General features: G+C 34.8%; 2 protein-coding genes across 2 annotated transcripts; one reads left to right on the forward strand and one right to left on the reverse strand.

The window, feature by feature from the left end:
• Positions 1-191: 191 nt before the first annotated feature.
• On the forward strand, positions 192-18550 carry LOC145232531 (protein CIP2A-like). The gene is made up of 22 exons (XM_080097164.1): positions 192-408; positions 818-977; positions 3171-3283; positions 3802-3896; positions 4052-4148; positions 4499-4618; positions 4715-4860; positions 5466-5544; positions 6144-6323; positions 7924-8095; positions 9085-9217; positions 9716-9815; positions 9882-10000; positions 10795-10950; positions 11663-11747; positions 11894-11974; positions 12704-12863; positions 13416-13563; positions 14374-14487; positions 15332-15554; positions 16338-16442; positions 17761-18550. The coding sequence occupies exons 1-22, from the start codon at positions 307-309 to the stop codon at positions 17914-17916; spliced, it is 2844 nt and encodes a 947-aa protein (XP_079953290.1). The 5' UTR covers positions 192-306; the 3' UTR covers positions 17917-18550.
• Positions 17733-19532, reverse strand: LOC145232532 (uncharacterized). The gene is made up of 5 exons (XM_080097165.1): positions 19338-19532; positions 18872-18939; positions 18712-18787; positions 18312-18470; positions 17733-18084 (listed from the first exon to the last, which is right to left on the reverse strand). The coding sequence occupies exons 1-5, from the start codon at positions 19488-19490 to the stop codon at positions 17962-17964; spliced, it is 579 nt and encodes a 192-aa protein (XP_079953291.1). The 5' UTR covers positions 19491-19532; the 3' UTR covers positions 17733-17961.
• Positions 19533-19994: the final 462 nt, after the last annotated feature.

Consider the following 19994-nt stretch of genomic DNA (forward strand, 5'->3'; position numbering starts at 1 on the left):
ATTTGTCCTCACCAAGTTAGAATAGTTTTTTACTAACTTTTTGTCCTTACCAAACTAGAATAGTTTTTTACTAACTTATATAGCATTTTTTTCATTCTTTGGATTATTTTATTTGCATGAAAGTTAAAATATTTTCCAAAAATTTGGAATTTATTTGCCGTAAAGGAAAATTGTATGAGTGCATTCGAGCGTAACTACGGAAACTATTTAGCGGTCTATTTGATTTGAAGATTGTTTTGCAACTTTGTTTTCGCAAAAAAACGTGGCAAAGTTGACCATTTTCTTTCGTTTACTGAAGATTTTACAATGGAAGTGAACAGCTGTGTAAAATCCTTGCTTTTGGGAATATCGCAATACTGCAGCAATCCATCAGAAAGTTCTTTGTCCCAACTTCTTCGACATTTGGAGGTAACAGTTTTATTTTAATATCATCACAAGACTGCATATTGGCTATGTTTATTCATTATTGTAGTTAAAGGAGTAAAAGTTGGTGTATTGGTGTACAAAATCACAGTCTTTTATGTTAAAAAAAATCATGTATAAATGATTGTGTTTCTAAAATAAAAAAAATCTACTTCAATGTGTTTTAACATGATAAATGTTTGTTTCCGGATGATTGTTCATTTAAAAGTTGCTAAAATTTAGAATCTGTTACATTTCAGAAAACATTATAAAAGGTTGCAGTTATGTAAGCCAAACATGCAACCTAAGTTGTAACAAACAAATAATTAAAACAGCTCTTTCTTTTCGATATCTAAAGTAAGCACAACAAAAAACATTTTTTTGCAATTGAAAATCACTTTTATTTTGCTCAAAGGTTCTGTTGGCTTTATTAAAAGCGAATGATGTAGACCAGATTTTCAACAGTCGCAATCCTCTTGGCTGCGAATGCTTAATCAACTTAACCATGCTCATCTGTGCTGATGATGTTGATCAACATGTCATGACAAAAATCTTTCATCTTTTGTATCTCATAGGTGAGTGCCTTTATTACCTAAATTCATCTGCCAACTTGTAAATTAGAAATCTAAGATTCATAAAATACCTTATTGGTTTATCTTTTTATACTGTTGTGCCGGTACATTGACTCATTTACAGTGCTGGCAGTTTAGTAAAACTATTTGTAATTCACTAACACAATATACAGACGAATCCGGTTAATTGCATCATTGATTTGCCACGGGTATTTGATGCGATTAACCGGATTATGCGATAATCCGGTTGCTATGTAAACAGTACATGCCGTTAACGAAAGTGCTCATTTTCACTTCCCCAGCTAAAACAAAGTTGCAGTGACGCTCAACTATGGCAACGGGGCAGTATTTTCTCTCTTTTGTTGCCGAGAATCGAAAAAAGTACTGTCAAGTCAAAACTAGATTTATTACTCTCAGCGCAATGCATGACGTCATGCTTCCTAACTATCGTGGCTATGGTGCAATCGCCTAAGTGTGTTAAAGAAACAGTAGAAACGCACACACACACACTCTTAGTTGGCGCGCACGCCACAGTTCGCTTGATTGTGCTTTCTCTTGCAGTAAGGTTTATTTGAAAAGATATGTTACATCGCATCGTAGCCAAGGGGCCCAACATTTAAATTTGGGAACTTCCCTATGAAGACGGTTTATAACGTTTTAGTCTTGTTTTGGGTAGTTTCCCTTATAAATGTGCCAGGCGTCTCGCTTCATATACACGTAAAATGGCCTGTTGTTTCTAACCTATTTAGTTTTCTAGTTCAAACCAACGCGTTAAGCGGCAAAGTGCTAGGTGCATATTTGTAAGCAAGCCCAAACCCGTACACGACCGAAACCTAGTCAAAATTACAACTTTGGCACATTTTACAGCGCAAGGGCGCTAAGGCGAGCTGCATCATCAGTTTCTATTATAACCCGTTATACAATTGACAAAAAGAATAATTAATTTTAGCAAACCTTTAAAGACTTAGATTGTGGCGCTACTTTCTAGCTTACTCAGCAAAACTACAGCTGCAAGACTAGCGTGACTGTCACATGATCAACGTGTGATCGTTGCTTCAAAAATTTAAAGCAGCAACAAGTACTAGAGGAATAAATGCCATTTTTAATCGGTGTTCTTCCTGATAAGTTGTGCAAGGTCACGAATAGAAGACATAAAATATGTCAGTGGTTGGCACGTTACCAATTACGTGAATCTAAACAACATCGTGTGATTACTTGCGATCTAACATTTTTTTACAACCATTACGTGTTTGGCGGGTCATGAACAATATAACAGAAAACATTTTTAAACATTTGTTTTACATTTAACATTGTTTAAATTTCAATACAGTTTAACACTTCAAATTTGGTGCAGTTCGGACTTAGTAAGAAATTACAATCAGCGTCTTTGCCGGAACACCAGTTTCGTAATTTTGACACGTTGAACTCTTCATTTAAATTTTAAACGCCTGTTATATCACTATTGGCGATTAGATAAGCCAACAAAAAAAAGGATCAATGTGCACGGCTTTGAGATAACGACTCCTTGTTATCGCACAGCGGTACACTGAACGCCGTTTTAATCTCCTAATGACTTTTCCAAAATATTTTATAGTTGAGACGTGTCATTTTCAACGTTGAAATTAGATGCGTTATTTGGTGTAGAATGCAACCGTGCATCCACGTCTTTTCGTGCATTACCTCCGGAGGATTTTACTATCATATCGTCATTTTTTATTCGAAAAACTCGGTCTGTTCGACTTTCACATAGAGATCATCAATCCGGTTAATCGCATATTTCATTGCAAATCGATGCGAATATCCGGTTTATGCGATAAACCGGTATGCGATTAACCGGACGATTTTCTTAACAAACGATGGGCGACGGTTTGGGATTTTTAATTGTGATGCAATTAAACGGATTATGCGATTAACCGGATTAGTCTGTATATACTTCAACAAAGTTTTCAACAACTCTAAGATGGGCAGTATTTTGTTCAGTTGTTCTAATATTCACTTGTTTGAAACTGCAAGTTTGGTATAAAAAATGGCTGTTACTTTCAATCCTTTAAAATGACTTCCTTTGTTCTAATAAATTTAAAAGTTTAATCATTTTTTAAGTCAAAATGTACAGGTCAAGAAACTAGTAATTTTGACCTTGTATTTTCTCTTATATTTACTGTTATTGTTAAAACACATTTGCAATTGTTTCATCAGCACAAGACAACATTTCATGTGAATTTCTTATCAATTCTGTGAACATCATGTCATCTTTATCAACTTATGCCGTGAAGCATATTCAAGCTGAAGATTCATGTACAATGAAACAAGTAAATCACTTTGTACAAGACCCGGTATAGGCAAAAATAACCAATTTATTACAATGTATCACAGTATCACTCATGTTACTTCAGGTATGTGTACTGCTTGTTTTGCTACAACAAAACAACAATAGTAAACCGTGTTGCTTTTGTAAATATGGTGTTGCAAAGGTTCATTTTTTGTTTTTCTCTGAACAGCAGTTTTTACCACATTATTTGGTGCCAAATGCATATCGAAAAGAACCAATAAAGAAAACTGCTAATTATGTCTAAATGCTTTTTATATGATTAATTGAAACATGAAGGACATGATCAAATTTTTGGATCCAATATGCAACAAAAACAAAAGTGACATTCACTGAATATGCAAAGTTGCCACATTTATCTGTGCAGCAACATGCAGAAAAATCGGTCAATTGCACTTGCACACTGCCTAATGTATATTCTGTTTAGCTGCATGGGGATTGTAAATACAAGCCCATCATAATAAGGTAAATGAACAGATTCATCTGCATGTGTTTTTACAGTGTTTGCAACTTGTTGAAAAAGTGAGCTATGGGCGGCAGGTTTCAGAAATAACCTCAAATTTGGACAAACTGGTTGCTTATGTGTTGGAAAAAATGTAAGTTTACAAACATGTTATTAGATTGACATAAACAAGAAAAAGCACTTTTCATACTACCTGATTTCATACTAACCTTATAAATGTTTTAAGAAGCAACATAGCTCTTTTTCTAATAGTTTGATTTGCTGCAAGTTGCATACATTTTTTTGCAGAAATAAACCGGGAAGTGATTTGTCTAGTATATGTCTTGGAATTTTATGTAACCTTGTTAGTACTAACATATCTATTCAAGCACAAGTAAAAGGAATGGTAAGTCAAACTAATAGTGATCTATAGTCTGTATCAGAGGTTCCTAACGAGGAAGAAGGAATTAAAAAAATATGGGGAAGGAAATTACTTTAACTGAAAGTTTGTCATTTATAATCCACATTTTGGCAGACCTAAGGGAAAAAAATCATAATTGTCAACTATTTAAAAAAACTTTTTGTTTTCATGTTTTTTGTAGACAATAAATATGAAAAGTAATCAGGCAAAATAGCAAACAAAAAGGGTAACAGAAGTAACAATAGTATCATTAATGAATATTGGTACATGTTCGTTGATTTTGGGTATAATTCAATATTTCAAAGATCAAAATTTTGGGTATTATTTTCTTTAAGATGAACTCAGCTCACAAAAAGAACTTAATGATATATTTACGCCGTGATTCGAATTCAGACAAAATTTCCTCACTTTCTCTAATCACACACTGTTGTTGGGGTGAAACGTTGGCATCAAAGGTAATTCGCTCTTTCAAAATTCTATAAATTCCCTAAGAATTGTAATTTACAAAATGAAAAACTAATTTTTATGTTTTTCATGAAATGTTTCTTAAGTTCTATTCTCTGAAGAATGTGACACAAACACTTAAACTTCTGTTTGCGGCTTTGTCAAATATTGATGAAAAAATGACGCTAAACAGATCAGCTGATCTTTGTATGGAGGTGTTTAAACATGAAGAAATAATACAACAATTTATTGTGTAAGTCTTGTATAAATAGTAGGGATGTGCCCAGCCGAGCCAGAACCTGAGTACTCGGTACCGCGCATCGCTGTTTTTAATGCTCGGTGCTCCGCCGAGCAGTTGCGCAAACTGACCCGAGCGTTAAATTTCCATATTCATGCCCTGCTAACATATGTAACTAGTGTTCTAAAGGGTGTCTATGAACAAAAACGAATGATTTTTCAAATGCACCAGATGGTGGAAAAACACATACTTTATAGGCATGTACAACTTAATAAAACACCGCCGGTGACGTAAGAGGCCTTGTAGAGCAAAAACATAGAAACGGGATTTTTGTGACTTCATAATGCACCGAGCGTGCTCGGCCGAGTACCGAGCATTAAAGTGAGATGCTCGGTGCTCGACCAAACAGAACATTTGCAGTTTTGGCACATCCCTAATAAATAGTATGCATGAAAAATCTTTTTATTTATTTATATATTTAATAAGTGAGGATGGACAATGTTTTCGCTAAACATTCTTCATTTGTTTCTGCTCTAGTTGGAAAAAATAGGTGTATAGTGTTATTTCATTTTTTTTTGAAAAGATATTTCTAATATTTTGATGTGTAAATATTGTTTTAGGTTTGAACAGAAGAATAATTGTGCTTACAAGCTCTTGATGATGTTGAGTTGTGATGTACCAACTGAATCTGCCTGTAAGGTTGGTAACACCTAAATAAAATGCTTGTCTATTTAACATTTTGGTAAACCTTCTTTTCCCCAAAGCTATTTTTTATGTACTTTTTATGTGCATACAATGTAAATATTTTCTTCAATCACAACCAATCTTTGTTTAAAATTGTCCTCAAATCTGGTTAATTGCATAACCAAAATGCCAAACTTATTAATATGCAATTAACTGCATGATTTTGTTAACAATGGCTACCTTTGGGATTTACGTCTCTGTGCAATTAAAGGGATGAATTGACTAAACATAATCATCTGCGTATTGTTTGTTGATATTGGGAGCCAGATTGTTTTCCTCAAACAAAAATTTATACGTTTAATGGTGAAAATAACGGCCCCAATAGATGTAAAAAGCGACATGCTTTATTGTTCAAAGGTTTACGGGTGTAACTGATGTGGCCTTCATATCACTGATGATGGCATGAGCATTTGCTGAAACGTTTGAACAAAAAGCACGCTTTTTACGTCTATTTGGGCCGTTATTTTTACCATTAAACTTTGAACAGATCCGTATATAGTGTTTCAAAATTTATACGCTATATAATCAACGAATTCCATGACTTTGTTGTTTAGATGCTTGAATTGTTGGTTGCCTTGTGCCGAGTGAGTTTTCTACGCAAAAGTATAAGTGAGAGAATCTTAAAGAAACAACAACCGCTTGAAGTTTTGCTCAATTTGGCATCAATTCAAATGTCAAAACGACAGAGCAGATTATCTCTACTAGCGATGGATCTTATTGAAGAATTATGTGAGGTAGGTTATCATTTTTTTCTAAATAGATGGAAAAATAGATGCTATGTAAAATGAGGGTTGCAAACAATTTGAAGCCATGACATAAGAAATTAGATGTTGTAATACAGCTTTAAAGATGGATTTAAGTTAGAAAACCCATGTTGTAGAATATGGCATTGTGGTATTTCAATGAATATGGTCCTATTGTATGTTGATTGCAGTTTGACCCAACAGCCCTAGTATTTACTTACATCACTATCTATTGCTAAAACATCAACAACAATGTGGCATAACATGAAATGTGAATTTTTGTTTTTTAAATGGTAAAATCAATGTGGTGTCAATTATTGTCTATGCATCTGTTTCTTAACTTTGTTGAAACATGAGCCTTTTGTCATTGGACATATAAACGACATGTTTGTACCTAGTTCAATCAAATTTAAAAGCTTCTGTTTTTATGTGGTTACGTTCGTATATACACATAGCGGATCATGACCTTTAAACTACAAATTTTTTGTTGCTTTGTTCTACAACAGCGGTTCCCAAACTTTTCTAAAAATTTTGCCTGGTGGACCCTTTGCAATTATTTTGATATTTCGCGGCCCTATAAAAATCAAAGAATGCTGTAGGAAAAATGCAAAACCTATGTTTCTTATAATACACTAGTGCAGTCACGATTCTTTTTAATGTAACAACTTTCTAACTTGGTTTTCAAACTTTTTCATTGTTTTTTCAAAAACTGTACCTTTGCCATTATATCGAGGACTCGCGGACCTTAAGCCTGAAGGTGTATTTTAGCAATACGAAAGTTGATTTACAGAATTTTAGCTTATTTGGCATGCAAAATTACACATAACAATGATCCAAAGACTGTTTGTGACATCACAGACAAGACAGAAAACATTACAATAGTGCGCAAACAATTGTGTTCTTGATAGTTGTCATGCAATAAAGGCTATCTATTGTACAGTAATGGAGGCAGTGGATCTCTAATTGTACTTTGATTTAAACCTATTCAGTGACACAAATTGACGCCAAATAAGACTATAGAGCAGCGGTTCTTAACCAGGGGTACGTGTACCCCTTGGGGGTACGAAGCGCTAAAGCAGGGGGTACGACATGCAGGGTGAAATTATATGCTATTTAGGCATATTTGTGAAGAATGCGTAACAAGTTACTTTGCTGTATGTCTAAAACGGGTTGATTTTGTACTACTTGCATACTGTTTTAATGCATGCACTCAACATGCAAGTTACAAATAGCTATTATTAAAATTATGTTAATTCCTATTATTATGATTTTATTAACTTTCGTCAGCTATTTTAGACAGGGGGTACGAGAAAATTTTATGAAAGCTTAAAGGGTACAAGCGCTAAAAAGGTTAAGAAACACTGCTTTATAGAGGCATGTCAACCTTTTCGCGGACCCCGCAAAATTGCTTCATGGACCCCTAAAGGTCCGTGGACCCCAGTTTTTGACGATTTTTTGCGCTGATTGATACAAGAAATTGTTGTCTGCTTGTTACACGTTCATTAAGTGTAACCCACGTTGCTTACATCCAACCACCTGTTGTTGGATTTCAACTGGATGTCATTAAATCTTCTTGTGTCTTTCTTTTTAGGAGGTGGTTGACCAAAGTTTTGATCCAGATGAATCAAATTGGCATGAATCTGTTCTTATGACAATCTGTCAACAACTCACACCCGCAATAAGTGATGATACTCCCCATGTTTCTGACTTCCTTATCAATTCAGCAACTCTAAAAATCCTTAAATCACTGAAAATCCTTGCATGTATCCTTTTATCAAAAGTTTTTTGACTAATTTGGGAAGGTATAAATCAGGTGTGGGCAACACGTCGTTCACGGTCGACTGGTCGATCGTCTGCTTTTGACTGGCCGATCACAATAAATTCTCTACTAATCAAAAGCTTATTAATTGACAAACAGATAAAATAATATAAAACAACACTTCTGATATTTTGACACAACGCACAAACATGCAATGAGACAATAATTATGTAAATGTCACTTTCTGTGTTGAGTAATAATTTTTATTTTGGCACCACATTATGTCGTAACAACTACAATGTTTGTCGCAACTTGGGTGTTTAAGAAGCAGTTGCAATTGGGGAGATTTAAAAGTTCCCTCTGACTACAAATGTCAGTCAAATCTCGTGCTGAAATTCGCGTTATTGCTTTATGTTAGTGGCAGCCTAAATTAGGACTAGTCGGTCGATCGCGTACAATTAGAAAAATTTTCGTCTATCTTAACATCTAACACATTGGCCACCCCTGGTATATATGATGATTTAGTTAAGTATTTTTCTGAGCGCATTAAATTAAATGTATTGGTTCAAATATGGTGCAAACGAAACTGGTTAATTGAGATTCCAGTTTGCCAAGCGTTTGTCCCAATGACCTGTTTTTTCCGAATTTCTGTGCATAATGATTATAATCATTAACTGTTTTTTTGTATTAATCTGTATAAGCAGGGTCAAATGTAGTCCGATTCACTAATCACTAATTTGTAAAACATTAAACTCTTTCAATATTTTACACAGCTCCTGTTACCTAGAGATTTTAGTGTTGTCCGTTTAGAACATTTTACATGATTTAATTTAACATTTAAATAAAAAATGATACTTCTTTTCCCGAAAAAAATATTTCCAAAGCTTTATGCTTTTAGCACCTTTCTGATGATTATTGTTTTTTAAATGAATAATCCTGTTGTTTTGATTGGAAAAAACCTGTTTTGAATTTTTCTTAACCATGTAAAATAAGGTCTTTGCAATGATGAGGACATATTGAATTTTATTGTGATGAAACTGAACAGTGTGTCGGTTTCAGAAGTTATTGAACATCAGTTAACTCACAACTTGATCGGCTTATCACAGTCATCGCAGCCCGAATGGAGGTAATAATAAAATTGAAAAGCAACTTTTTGAACTAAAAAAAGTAAAAATGGACAAAAATCAATTTACAACCTAATGCCTTTTATTTTTTGTTTTCTTTCTTGTAAAGCTAAATGCACATTTGAAGGTTTAAGAAAATAGAGTATATATTGTGACTAACAAATTCTTACTTCTGAGCTTGTTAACTATTACGACTTTGCAATAAAAATTTTGTTGTATACATTTCGACTCTGGACATAAAAAAACACTACATCAAAGTACAAAAACATCACACTAGTGCCACAGGATCAAGAAATGTTTGATAAAACAATACTTGTACTTCAAACTTAGAATTAGAATCTCCCTAATCTTGGTGGATGAAGACTATAATGAACCTTATATATTGATTTAAATTCATGAATAACATTAAGTCATTTCGCCCTAAAGATTTTAAATCAATAAATAAAACAAAATGGCCCCAAATTGAGCTTATTCTAAGATGTAATGTAACAATTTTGCAGCGAAACAGGAGTAGAAGTTGTTTTGTTTGCTTTGGATCTTTCACTAAAGTTAAAACACTTGGTACCTGAACTGGAAAAACAACTGTATTCCACTTTACAGGTAAGAATGCTTCTGATTGTAATTTAGCTTAAATTTTGCGTTTAAAACTACTTGTTTACATTTTAGGATACCAGAATTGTTCCCTTTCTTGCTAGTGCCATTGCAAGTAGCGACAGAATCAAAATTCAAATGGCATTGAGGTTACATCAAGAAGCACTTCCTTTGCCTGACTTTCCTGCTATTTTGTAAGCTTTTGTATTTGACTTTACCAAACAAATGGGATTTATTTTCATCCTGTGAAGAATTTTGTTTTCTTTGTGACACACTGCACAGTTATAATAGGATTACAAAAAAACATTTGACTTTTCTGTCATTCGATTTTTAATCCCTGGCTTTGCCAAATCCATGTCAAACTTATTGTAGTCAATACAGTTTTTATTTACAAATGCACCAAACCTGCCTAAACATACAAGCTTTTGGAGAAAAACTTCAAAAACAAGTAAGGTTCGTGTTCAAAATTACAAACTTCTACAGAACCAAAAAAAAAACATTACACATTTTGTTTGGTATGTATCTTGTACACAGTGAATAGTTACGTCCATTAGTTAAAGAAATATGTCAAAAAAACATCAATTGAATGCATGTTGTTATATTTAGAAACTTTTTTGAATTGCTATTTCAATCAATCTTTGGTTTTAACAGCATTAAGTTGTATGTTTCATCTTAGATGTTTCCCACCATGATTTGTGACTAATTATGAAAACATAAATTTGTTGATAACAAAATAAAGGACCACTATTCGCATTATTTGCACAGTAACTTGCTAGGTTGAATAAAATATTTTTATGTGAAAGTGTAGCATTTTGCAAAAGAAAAGTTAAAATTAACTATTTTAAAATTTGTGACGATAACGCAAATATTTTATAAAAAAAGATTTTATTTTGTTGGGGGAAATCATAATCTCTCTTCAATCAAATATTTTTTAGCATCAGTTCAACATGTGGAACTATTTGTTTTCAACATTAACATTTGTTTTTAGGCTCTCTGATCGAATTGCATACAATAATGACAAAAACAGCCACAAACTTGGTGCTGATGTTTTTCAACAATCACAAATGAAATCCACTGATACTCAGAAAAAACATTTGCAACCATCATTCATTTCCAATACAAAAACGGAAAAGATTAGCAAATTGTAAGTTGCACTTTACTACATTTGCCTACAACTGGTAATGTGTAATGGTAAATACATGATCCATAGTATGGTGTGGTCATAATACACCAGACTGGTGTTATAACGAATCAGCCAGTCACCAAGCATTCCCACATGGCAAGGGATAGGCTCCTGTGGTGGGAATTGAACCTATGACTGGAGCCATTCCGGGACTAGTGCTTTACCAACTGAGCTAACCTGGCTCAGGGGTGAGCCAATCACACCGTTGCTTGTCTTGTATACCACACATGTCAGCTTCATAGTAGGGGTGTGCATGAAAGCTTTGGGGCTGATCTCAGTTATGAATTTATGTTTATCTTAACTTGTATGGTGTAGTGCAGTGGTTCTTAAACTTTTTTTTGTTGCGACGCCCCTGGAAAAGTTTTCTGGACTTGCGACGCACCAGCAAATAAAAGTTGATGAGGAAACTTATTATCAAAGTTATGTTTATTGATACAACAACAAAAAGCCACGAACGCAACTATTCTGCGACACCCTTGGAAAACTGAAACAACGCACCAGGGCGCCGCGACGCACAGTTTGAGAACTACTGGTGTAGTGGATAAAAAGAGCTAAACTACATAAACAAAAATTTCTGTTAGCTTGGTCTTTTAATGTTCCTGTTTTCCCCTTTTGGACATAATCTCACAAAACTCATTAAATGACTATTTCCATATGTACATCATTTTTTCAGGAGTTTTCCATCAACAAGCATTTCAACTGATGAAGGAAATAAGGAAAACATACATGAACTGATTGCTAAAATCCAGGGACCAGAGGTAACTAACATCTTGTAGAAATAAAGTTATAAAGCGTTCCAAAAACCAAACAATCATGAGGGCATACAGTTTTGTTACAAGACCTGCCGTTAACAATATTGTTTTGAATTTCAATTGACCATCTTTTGATTCTTCTTTATAAATAGGGAGACGCTACAGAAACTGGTATGAATGGAAAAACTTCAGAAATAGTGGAAATTTATGAACACAAAATATCATCCTTAGTGGTAAGTTTGGTGAATTTAAATAGGATTGCGTTGGTGAATTCAATTTAGTTCCATTTATCGGAAAACCACTGGGTTGGGCAATGCCGCTCAGGTTTCTTGCTCAGCGAAACACAAGTGACGAAGATCGGATTAGAACTCACAACCATGTGAACATAAGGCGATTGCACTAACCACTTGGCGATTATTACATAATAACAAGTAAACAAACAATGTAATGGTTGTAATTGAATTTAAGGATATTGGAAAATGAAATTAATTAATTGGCAAGCTTAAAAGTTTTATTGCGTGTCAAGCTTACTAGTGATGGGACTATACCAGGTTTTGAAGCGAGTACCTAGTACCACATGTATATACCTTCGATAATGAGTACGATTACCGAGTACTTAAGTGTAGTGTTGTACTTAGTTGTATATCACTGGCTAATTTGTCTGCCATGGTCGGGGTACAGACGCGCACACACACATGGCGAAAAATGTAATCTCCATGTGATATCAAAAAAGATATACGTAACCTGGCGGACCTTTTTTCCAATTTTGTGCTATCCGAAGCAAATATTGGCATAAAGTTGCCCGTATTCTTATGGTGCAAATCGGCCTTCGGTACTTGCACGTTGGTAAAACTGAGACAAAATATTTCGATACCGAGTACTGGGTACTCGTCCCATCACTAAAGCTTACCCAACCCTTGGATAAACGTATTTGAAATGTTTTAAACACTGTTATTTTGCAGACAAAAGAAAATCACCTGCAAGATTTGTTGGAAGCAAAAACCCTGGCCCTTGCACAAGCAGATCGACTGATATCTCAGTACAGATGCCAGCGAAGCCGATGTGAAGAGGATTCAAGAAAAATGGCCGACATGCTGAAGCAGTCTGAGTCGAAATGTGAAGGTATTTGTTGTTATTTGGTACTTACAAACACTGAAAGTAGCTTGATTAAATAAAATAAACTTAATGCATAGTTAGAAATGATCTTCGTTTTACATTCATTGCCAGTCACAATTTTAAAGGATGGCACAGTTGCACAGAGATTGATTGTAAAAAAATAACTATTAACATCATGATTTCAGTTACCACTAAAAAAATCAATCTGTGTGACTTTTATGTAGAAATCATATATCCGGTTAATCGCATATATACTTCCTTTTAAATCTATGCGATTATCTGGTTTATGTGATTTAGTAGTATGCGATTAACTGTATGATTTTTTTAACAAACGATAGGCAACAGTTTGGGATTTTGCATTGCAATTAATCTAATTATGCGATTAAATAGATTCATTTGTATTTCAAAAAAATGAGCAACACTTTTGTGTAGTGTTTTTGCCAAAATAGCCAGTTTTATGTCGATTGAATCGTTTACTGTATAGTTAGGCATAAACATATAAACCTAAGCAAAGTCTAAAAAACGAATTAAGTGGACATGCATAAATTTTTCTTGCAGAAATGTTGGATAAAATGCGTGCAGCAGAGTGCGACAGATCATCTATGAGTCGTGAACTTGAAACTGTTGAAACAGAAAATCGAAACCTTCAAAATATTGCAGATCATTATGACAGATTGCAATCAGCTTTTGAGGACAAAAAACACAAGTTAGTATTTTTTTTAGTTCTGCCTCGTTTCGTGCACATGTCAGCTTCGTAGTAGGGGATCGCCAGATTGACCACTAATTAGTCAAGAACGCCTTAAATACGCCTGTCATACCATCATTTATATGTGAGTGTGCCATGATCGCTGGTCTGCATGAACACTTCAATGCTGATTCCGGTTATAACTTTATGTTTATCTTAACTGATTCTTAAGGTTTATACAAAAAAACTTTATACATTGTTTAGTCCAGGGGTGTCAAACTCAAACAACTTTGAGGACCAACAACAGACTTCTAAGTAAGTCGAGGGGCCGCACTATAAAAAAATTCACTGGGTAACATGACAACAACAAAATTGCATCATTATAAAGAAAAAGATTTATTAACTCTATTACCTACATTAAAAACCAATATTTAACAACAAACAGATATGCAGTGTAGCAAAGTGAAATAATCAACTGTGCTTTAGAGCTTTGTGTGAAAACAATGGCCTACAATGACGCAACAATCGCAATTGCTGATTCTAAAGATGGATTATTTCGATCATCCAATTAAAACGTTGCATATACCACTAATAAACAGTAATGGTAACGTGTGAACTCACTGGTCTGACAGGGTATTCCGGCTGAGTAAAACACATAACTTCTAGAAGTTACTTCGCGGGCCGCACAAAAACTCTTTGGGGGGGCGCATGCTTGAGATCCCTGGTTTAGTCCAATAGAGATAAAATAACGAAAGGGAAACTTGTGGCATTTCAGTTTTACAAATGGGTGCCTTTCTGAAGTCAAATCATTGAGTTTTGTGTATATTTTAGGATCGATGTTCTTGAGCGCAACTTGAAAACCTCCCAACAGGAATACGTCACACTGAAGGAACTTCACGAGATGATACAGAAACACAATGAGAAACTGAAACAGCAATATACACAGTAAGCTGTTTGCTAGGCTAAAATATTAAACCGTTTTAGCTGAAGTAACTTTTCATGATTTAAACCGAAAGTAAGTCAAACTTTCGCAAAACTGCCATGCTTTTATTGAAGCTTCATGCAAAATTATCCTTGATGATTCAAAACTGTTTTGCTTGCATTTTCGTTGACAGCAGACATAATGTTTCTTTCCCTCTATCATTTTATACAGTAACAAATCATATATTGAATAATGCAAATATAGATTGGAAGGTTGTAAAACTACGTTCTTCTCTGTCATAACATTAAGCATTTATTATACAATTTGTTTGAGGAATACAATGCCACAAATGGACGTGAAAGACGACATGCTTTGTTTTCGAATTTTGTGATATTTATTATCAGAGATAGACCGATATTTTTTAGGGCCGATACCAATACCGATTATCGGTACTTAAGTAGGTCGACGACCGATATTTTATTTGCGGTAAAAGGCCTACACTTAAAAGTCTAACATTGTAAAAAAATGCGAAAGTTAGGTGATTGTATCACAGTACAACGAAAAATTGTAATTCGAAGGTCGTGTTTTTAAACGAACGTAAGGGAACGAAAGCCAGGTCAAGCAGAAATAACATAGTTACAAACGCGCCGTATATCGGCCATTCAATGACAAAAGGCCGATAGCGATAATCGGTAATATGTTAAATATCGACGCCGATAATCTGTGTATCCCCATTTGTTATACATCTAGTGCTGCAAAGAGCATTTACCGAAACCTTTTGCAAATAATAAATGCAACTTCTACATTAATTTGCGAACAGATCATTTCGTATAATTAAAGAACATAAAAAACACATTTTCTACACAGAGCTACATCCCGATTAGAAGATGTAGAAGAAGAACGTCTTACTCTTCTCAAGAGGATTGTTGAGTTGGAAAGCAGTGTCTCTGATCTAACGCAGTTAGTGGAAGAGCAAGATAAATCTTACAACCAACTTGCGCAGAAACAGAGTGAGCGTGACGTCACAATCAAAAACCTGAAACTACATCTTTCAAAACGGGACGAAGACATCAAGGAACTGAAAATCAAGGTCAGTGATTTTTTGTGAGCAGCAGTTCCTCAAGTGCATGACGTGGTAAACAGGAAAAACGACATAGATTCGCTTTGGATTTCGGGGCTGATTCGAAAATCCTTGAATAGGGATTTTTTACTGCCCAATCCTCGGCCTCATACAATAAAAAAATCCTGGATCGGGATTTTTACCGCCCAATTTCCGAGTTTTCTCATTGGAAAACTTGACCAAATTTCCAATTAAACTATTATAAAAGATGGGATGTGGATTTTAACAATCTAATCCTCAACTGACCGATTAAAGAGCCCGGATCGGGATTTCCCGGGACTTTAACCGCCCAATATCCGAGTTTGCTCATTGGAAAACTTTACCCATTCCCAGTTAAACCATTATAAAAGATGGGATGTGGATTTTTGTTATCCAATCCTTGCGTTTGACCTATAAAAAGCCCTGAATTCCCGAGTATTAAAAATACCATTACGTTGATTAAGCCAAACATTGTGGTTCATTAAGCCAAACATGGACGGCTGTCTGTAAATACATTATCATATATTTTTGCAACTTAAAATTTCAGCCTATTAAAAGTCCTGGACCTAAATTGTTAAAGAGGCTCAAATTATTGCCTTGTGCCTGTGGAAAAATGATGCACCTAAAGTTTGTAGTTTTTGCTCAAGAGGTGTTTTTTTGCCGCTACATGTACCCCATATGTTCCAGAATACTTATGCATGTAAGTTTAAATAAACTTATGCATGTAAGTTTAAATACTTATGCATGTAAGTTTAAATAGTTTTTTTGTTTCAGGTTTCATCACAGGAACACAACAAACAACAAATGGAACATCAAGTGAAGGAACGCAACGCGGAAATTAAGAAACTTAATTCGAAAATGGACGCCATAATCAAAAAGGTAAGCCCTATTGGTATTCTGTATAACGAACTAGAAAATGTATTACAGCACTATCGCATGTTTGGTTCATAGAAACGATTTTTTTACCGTCCGCTGGACAACCAAAATCCAAAAATAGAAAACAAAATTCGATGCCTTGTAAGCCAAAGATATTTGTTCTATATACGATACCTAACGGATTCTAACCTGCTGATGGAAATAAACAAACTTTTGTTTTTACTTTTGTAACAATTTTTTTCTCTGGTGAATAATTAACAGTACATGGCGTTCACCAAAGCCAAGGCTAGCAGTGAATTAGATCTATTCGAAATCATGTTTTGTTTTCAAACACCCTGTAGAGAATCATTTTGGAAAGAAACAGCAGATTGTATTCATTACAGGAAATTTGTCGTTGTCTGCAATGTGCAGATTGGATTATTGGTGTGTTGTTATTTGCAATATTCTTACGTTAGTGTTTTGTGTGAAAAACTAGCAGGTGATAACTAAACGCAGGTATTGGTGCATTTTCTAAAAGAGGTGCGTATATAAACTAGTGATGCACCGAACCCGCCTAAAAAGGTTCGGGCCGAAACCGAATATTCGGCCATGAGGCCGAATAATTTCGGCCGAGTCAGGCCGAACCTAAAATCCCCGTTTTTTGGATGGTTTCAACTGAACCTTGTGTTGTTGATGCGAATGAACTCAATTTTGACAAACTAAAATCACTTTCACACTGGGTAAACTTTGCTAAACATCTAATATTTTGCAGACAACGTGGCTGGTATTTCATAGATACAACAAATAGATAATTTATCATGTTTCGTATGGGCGTAAATGAAATTAAAGGCCTTAATTCCATGCAATAAAAAAGTTCGGTTTCGGCCGAATTTTCAAAAAAGTTCGGGCCGAAACCGAAACATTGGAAAACAGCGGATTCGGCCGAAATGTTTCGGCCAACCGAAACTTCGGTGCATCACTAATATAAACCCTCTAACAAAGAATATTTACTGCAGACCAATTCAGTCAATTTTTCCTTTTTTTCGATAAACACAAGTTTTTTCCAAGCTATGATTTGTGCTAACCGTCGGCATTTTTTAAGATATATATACCGTTTAAAAGAGGCATTTGTGCTCTTTATGGCACCTATCAAAATTTAGCTAAACGTGGGGCTGCCGTGAGGTATGGTGTTAGTAGATTTTCATTCTACCACATTGCGCAACGCTAGATAATAAATACGACGTTGCTTGCTGGAAAACATCTCTGTAAGTGTTTGTGGGTTAACAGTGGTTATTATACAGTATTGGCACACAATACAAATAAGGCGTTGTTTACTTTGCAGGCGGATATGATAGAAAATGAAAAGAAACAATTGCAAGCCGAACTGGCAGAAAGCAACGATTGTCGGCTAAATCTTCAACAGAAACTTGACAAGCAAGCACAGACTTTACTGATGATCACGGAGTTGTCTAATAACATACGCGGGAGCCAGTGTTAACCTAAACTTAACATTTTCCGATCTTGAAAGTGAAAACACAATATATTATGTGCTGTTGTTTGATTGTTCCAGTTTTTGCTGTTTCAAATTTTGATTCAGCACTGACAATTCGTCGTCGCATTCGTTGATTTCTTCGTCTATTAATTTCTCTCTTTCTATCTTTTGCTCCTGCAAAGTAAGCAAGTAAAGTGTCAGGTTGTTTTTCGTTTTGAACTTGTTTTTAATCTATCTATGTTTACCAACGAGCAGCTATCTGTACATTTCGAATTGAATTAGTCACAAAAAGTTGAACGTTTTGAAGTTGTTTTTAATTCGTTTTGTTAAAATTTTCTGCTGTTAGCATATAAATAAAATATATATAACTCGATTTTTAGATATATTCAATTCTCACAAACCTGGGTTTTCTCTAGTTTTTGCCCACGAGATAGCCTATCTTTTAACTTCTGTACATCGTCTTTCTTCTTTTGGAGTTTCCTCAGTTTTTTCTCCAACACTTCTTTACGGCATTCGTCGAACGACGGTCCTTGACTGCTATGCTTGTTGGGAACTGTTGTCTGAAATTTATGAGTGCATATAAATTGAACTGTATTGTCGTGGTTGAGATTTTGAAATAACGATAGTCAAAACCGTAAAATTTTGTACGAGTCAGCTTTACGTTGGACAGGTAAGCAAAAGAGTTTACAATGTCAAAAAAATACAGTAAATGGAGGTTGGATTGGAAAAACCACATACACAATATGTCATGTTCCTTCTGGGTTTTGTTTTGCAACAACAGAGGATTAGAACGAAACTTACAGCTGTTTTTGGCGTTGGTATGTTCGTTCCTTTTTCCTGTAAAATCGTCCCCAACTGCTCAGCAGACACGTCCGATCTGCAAAGTTGCAACAACGAAAAGTCTTATTTCAAAGCCAAACAGGCAAACCCCAATAACAGTGCAATTTTTGAAAGAAAATACCTTACACCAGCGTTGGCATCTTGAAGAAGCCAAATTTGTTGCCGCAAAGCGTTTACCGCAGCATGGTTCTGCGATTGAAAAAAAGCAATTTAACAAAATATGTTGTTTTCAGGGGTCCGCAAATACTTCTTGGCGCGACCACCAAAATTAAACCCCGAAATACAAAAGAACAAATTTGTCCGCATAATTTTATCAATTTTTAGCCCTGCATCCTAGCTGTTAAAATAAACTCTCACCTAAAATTACTGCACGTTGCACTTACAATGCAAAACTTAACGGTTACCGTAGTGCCCTTACTGTGACGTAACAAACGAACAATGGAAAATATATTGTGTGACGACAAATTCACACAATACAAGCGTTAATTGGTTTTCATGCACACAGGCAAAAAACATGAAAACTGTGCATAGAATAACTAAACACAAAAAAGCCTATTTTTTTATATCCCGGTTCTATTTATTCAAACCTTCTCCGATTTGGCTTTTTCCATTTGCTGGCGCAACAACTGCAAAGGATCGGCACAACTAATGGAGGTGGTTTCATCTGCGTCTTTTTCTGTTCGTCGTTTTGCACGTCTTTTTGCAGACTTACTACACTTTTTGTCTTCGACGTCAGCCATTTTAAAACAGTAGGTGAACAAAACAAAATCAGTAACCTAACAAATACTGTTGAACAAAATTAAAAAAGAATATTCAAGTTATAAAACAGCAAACAAGTTATATAAATGCAGAGAAACAAACACCGTGTTAACAAAAACTGCATAGTGTTTACTTTGACAAGCACAGCATTTTCTTGTTTATGCCTGACTGTTTTCCAAAATATACAAAAGTTAACAGATTTTCATGGTTTGTTGATAAAACACTCCTCAAATTATTTGAACTTTACCCAAAGCAGCACTTTATAACAACCCACACCGGCACAAGGTCAACGATTTCTAACATCAAAACTATCATATTTATTCAATATAACTTATTTTGTTTATTCTTACAGTTAAATAATTGTAGGAGGTTTTTTGAAAACTTTAACCGGGTGTACAAACTTAATAAAATACAAGTTTTGTCTGTGTTGAGAAGGGACGTAAATGTAAATTTTCTGTGATGTTTTAAAAATGAATCGCATGAGT

Source organism: Phallusia mammillata, chromosome 6 (genome assembly GCF_965637545.1).
Source record: "Phallusia mammillata chromosome 6, kaPhaMamm4.hap1.1, whole genome shotgun sequence".
Taxonomy (NCBI): domain Eukaryota; kingdom Metazoa; phylum Chordata; class Ascidiacea; order Phlebobranchia; family Ascidiidae; genus Phallusia; species Phallusia mammillata.

Coding starts and splice junctions, on each gene's coding strand:
- LOC145232532 (XM_080097165.1), bottom strand. CDS start 19,490: ATGGCTGACGTCGAAGACAAAAAGTGTAGTAAGTCTGCAAAAAGACGT. Junction 18,940..19,337: donor AAAAAGCCAAATCGGAGAAG/GTTTGAATAAAT, acceptor TTTCAATCGCAG/AACCATGCTGCGGTAAACGC. Junction 18,471..18,711: donor TACCAACGCCAAAAACAGCT/GTAAGTTTCGTT, acceptor CATAAATTTCAG/ACAACAGTTCCCAACAAGCA.
- LOC145232531 (XM_080097164.1), top strand. CDS start 307: ATGGAAGTGAACAGCTGTGTAAAATCCTTGCTTTTGGGAATATCGCAA. Junction 4,149..4,498: donor AAGCACAAGTAAAAGGAATG/GTAAGTCAAACT, acceptor ATTTTCTTTAAG/ATGAACTCAGCTCACAAAAA. Junction 10,951..11,662: donor ACGGAAAAGATTAGCAAATT/GTAAGTTGCACT, acceptor TCATTTTTTCAG/GAGTTTTCCATCAACAAGCA.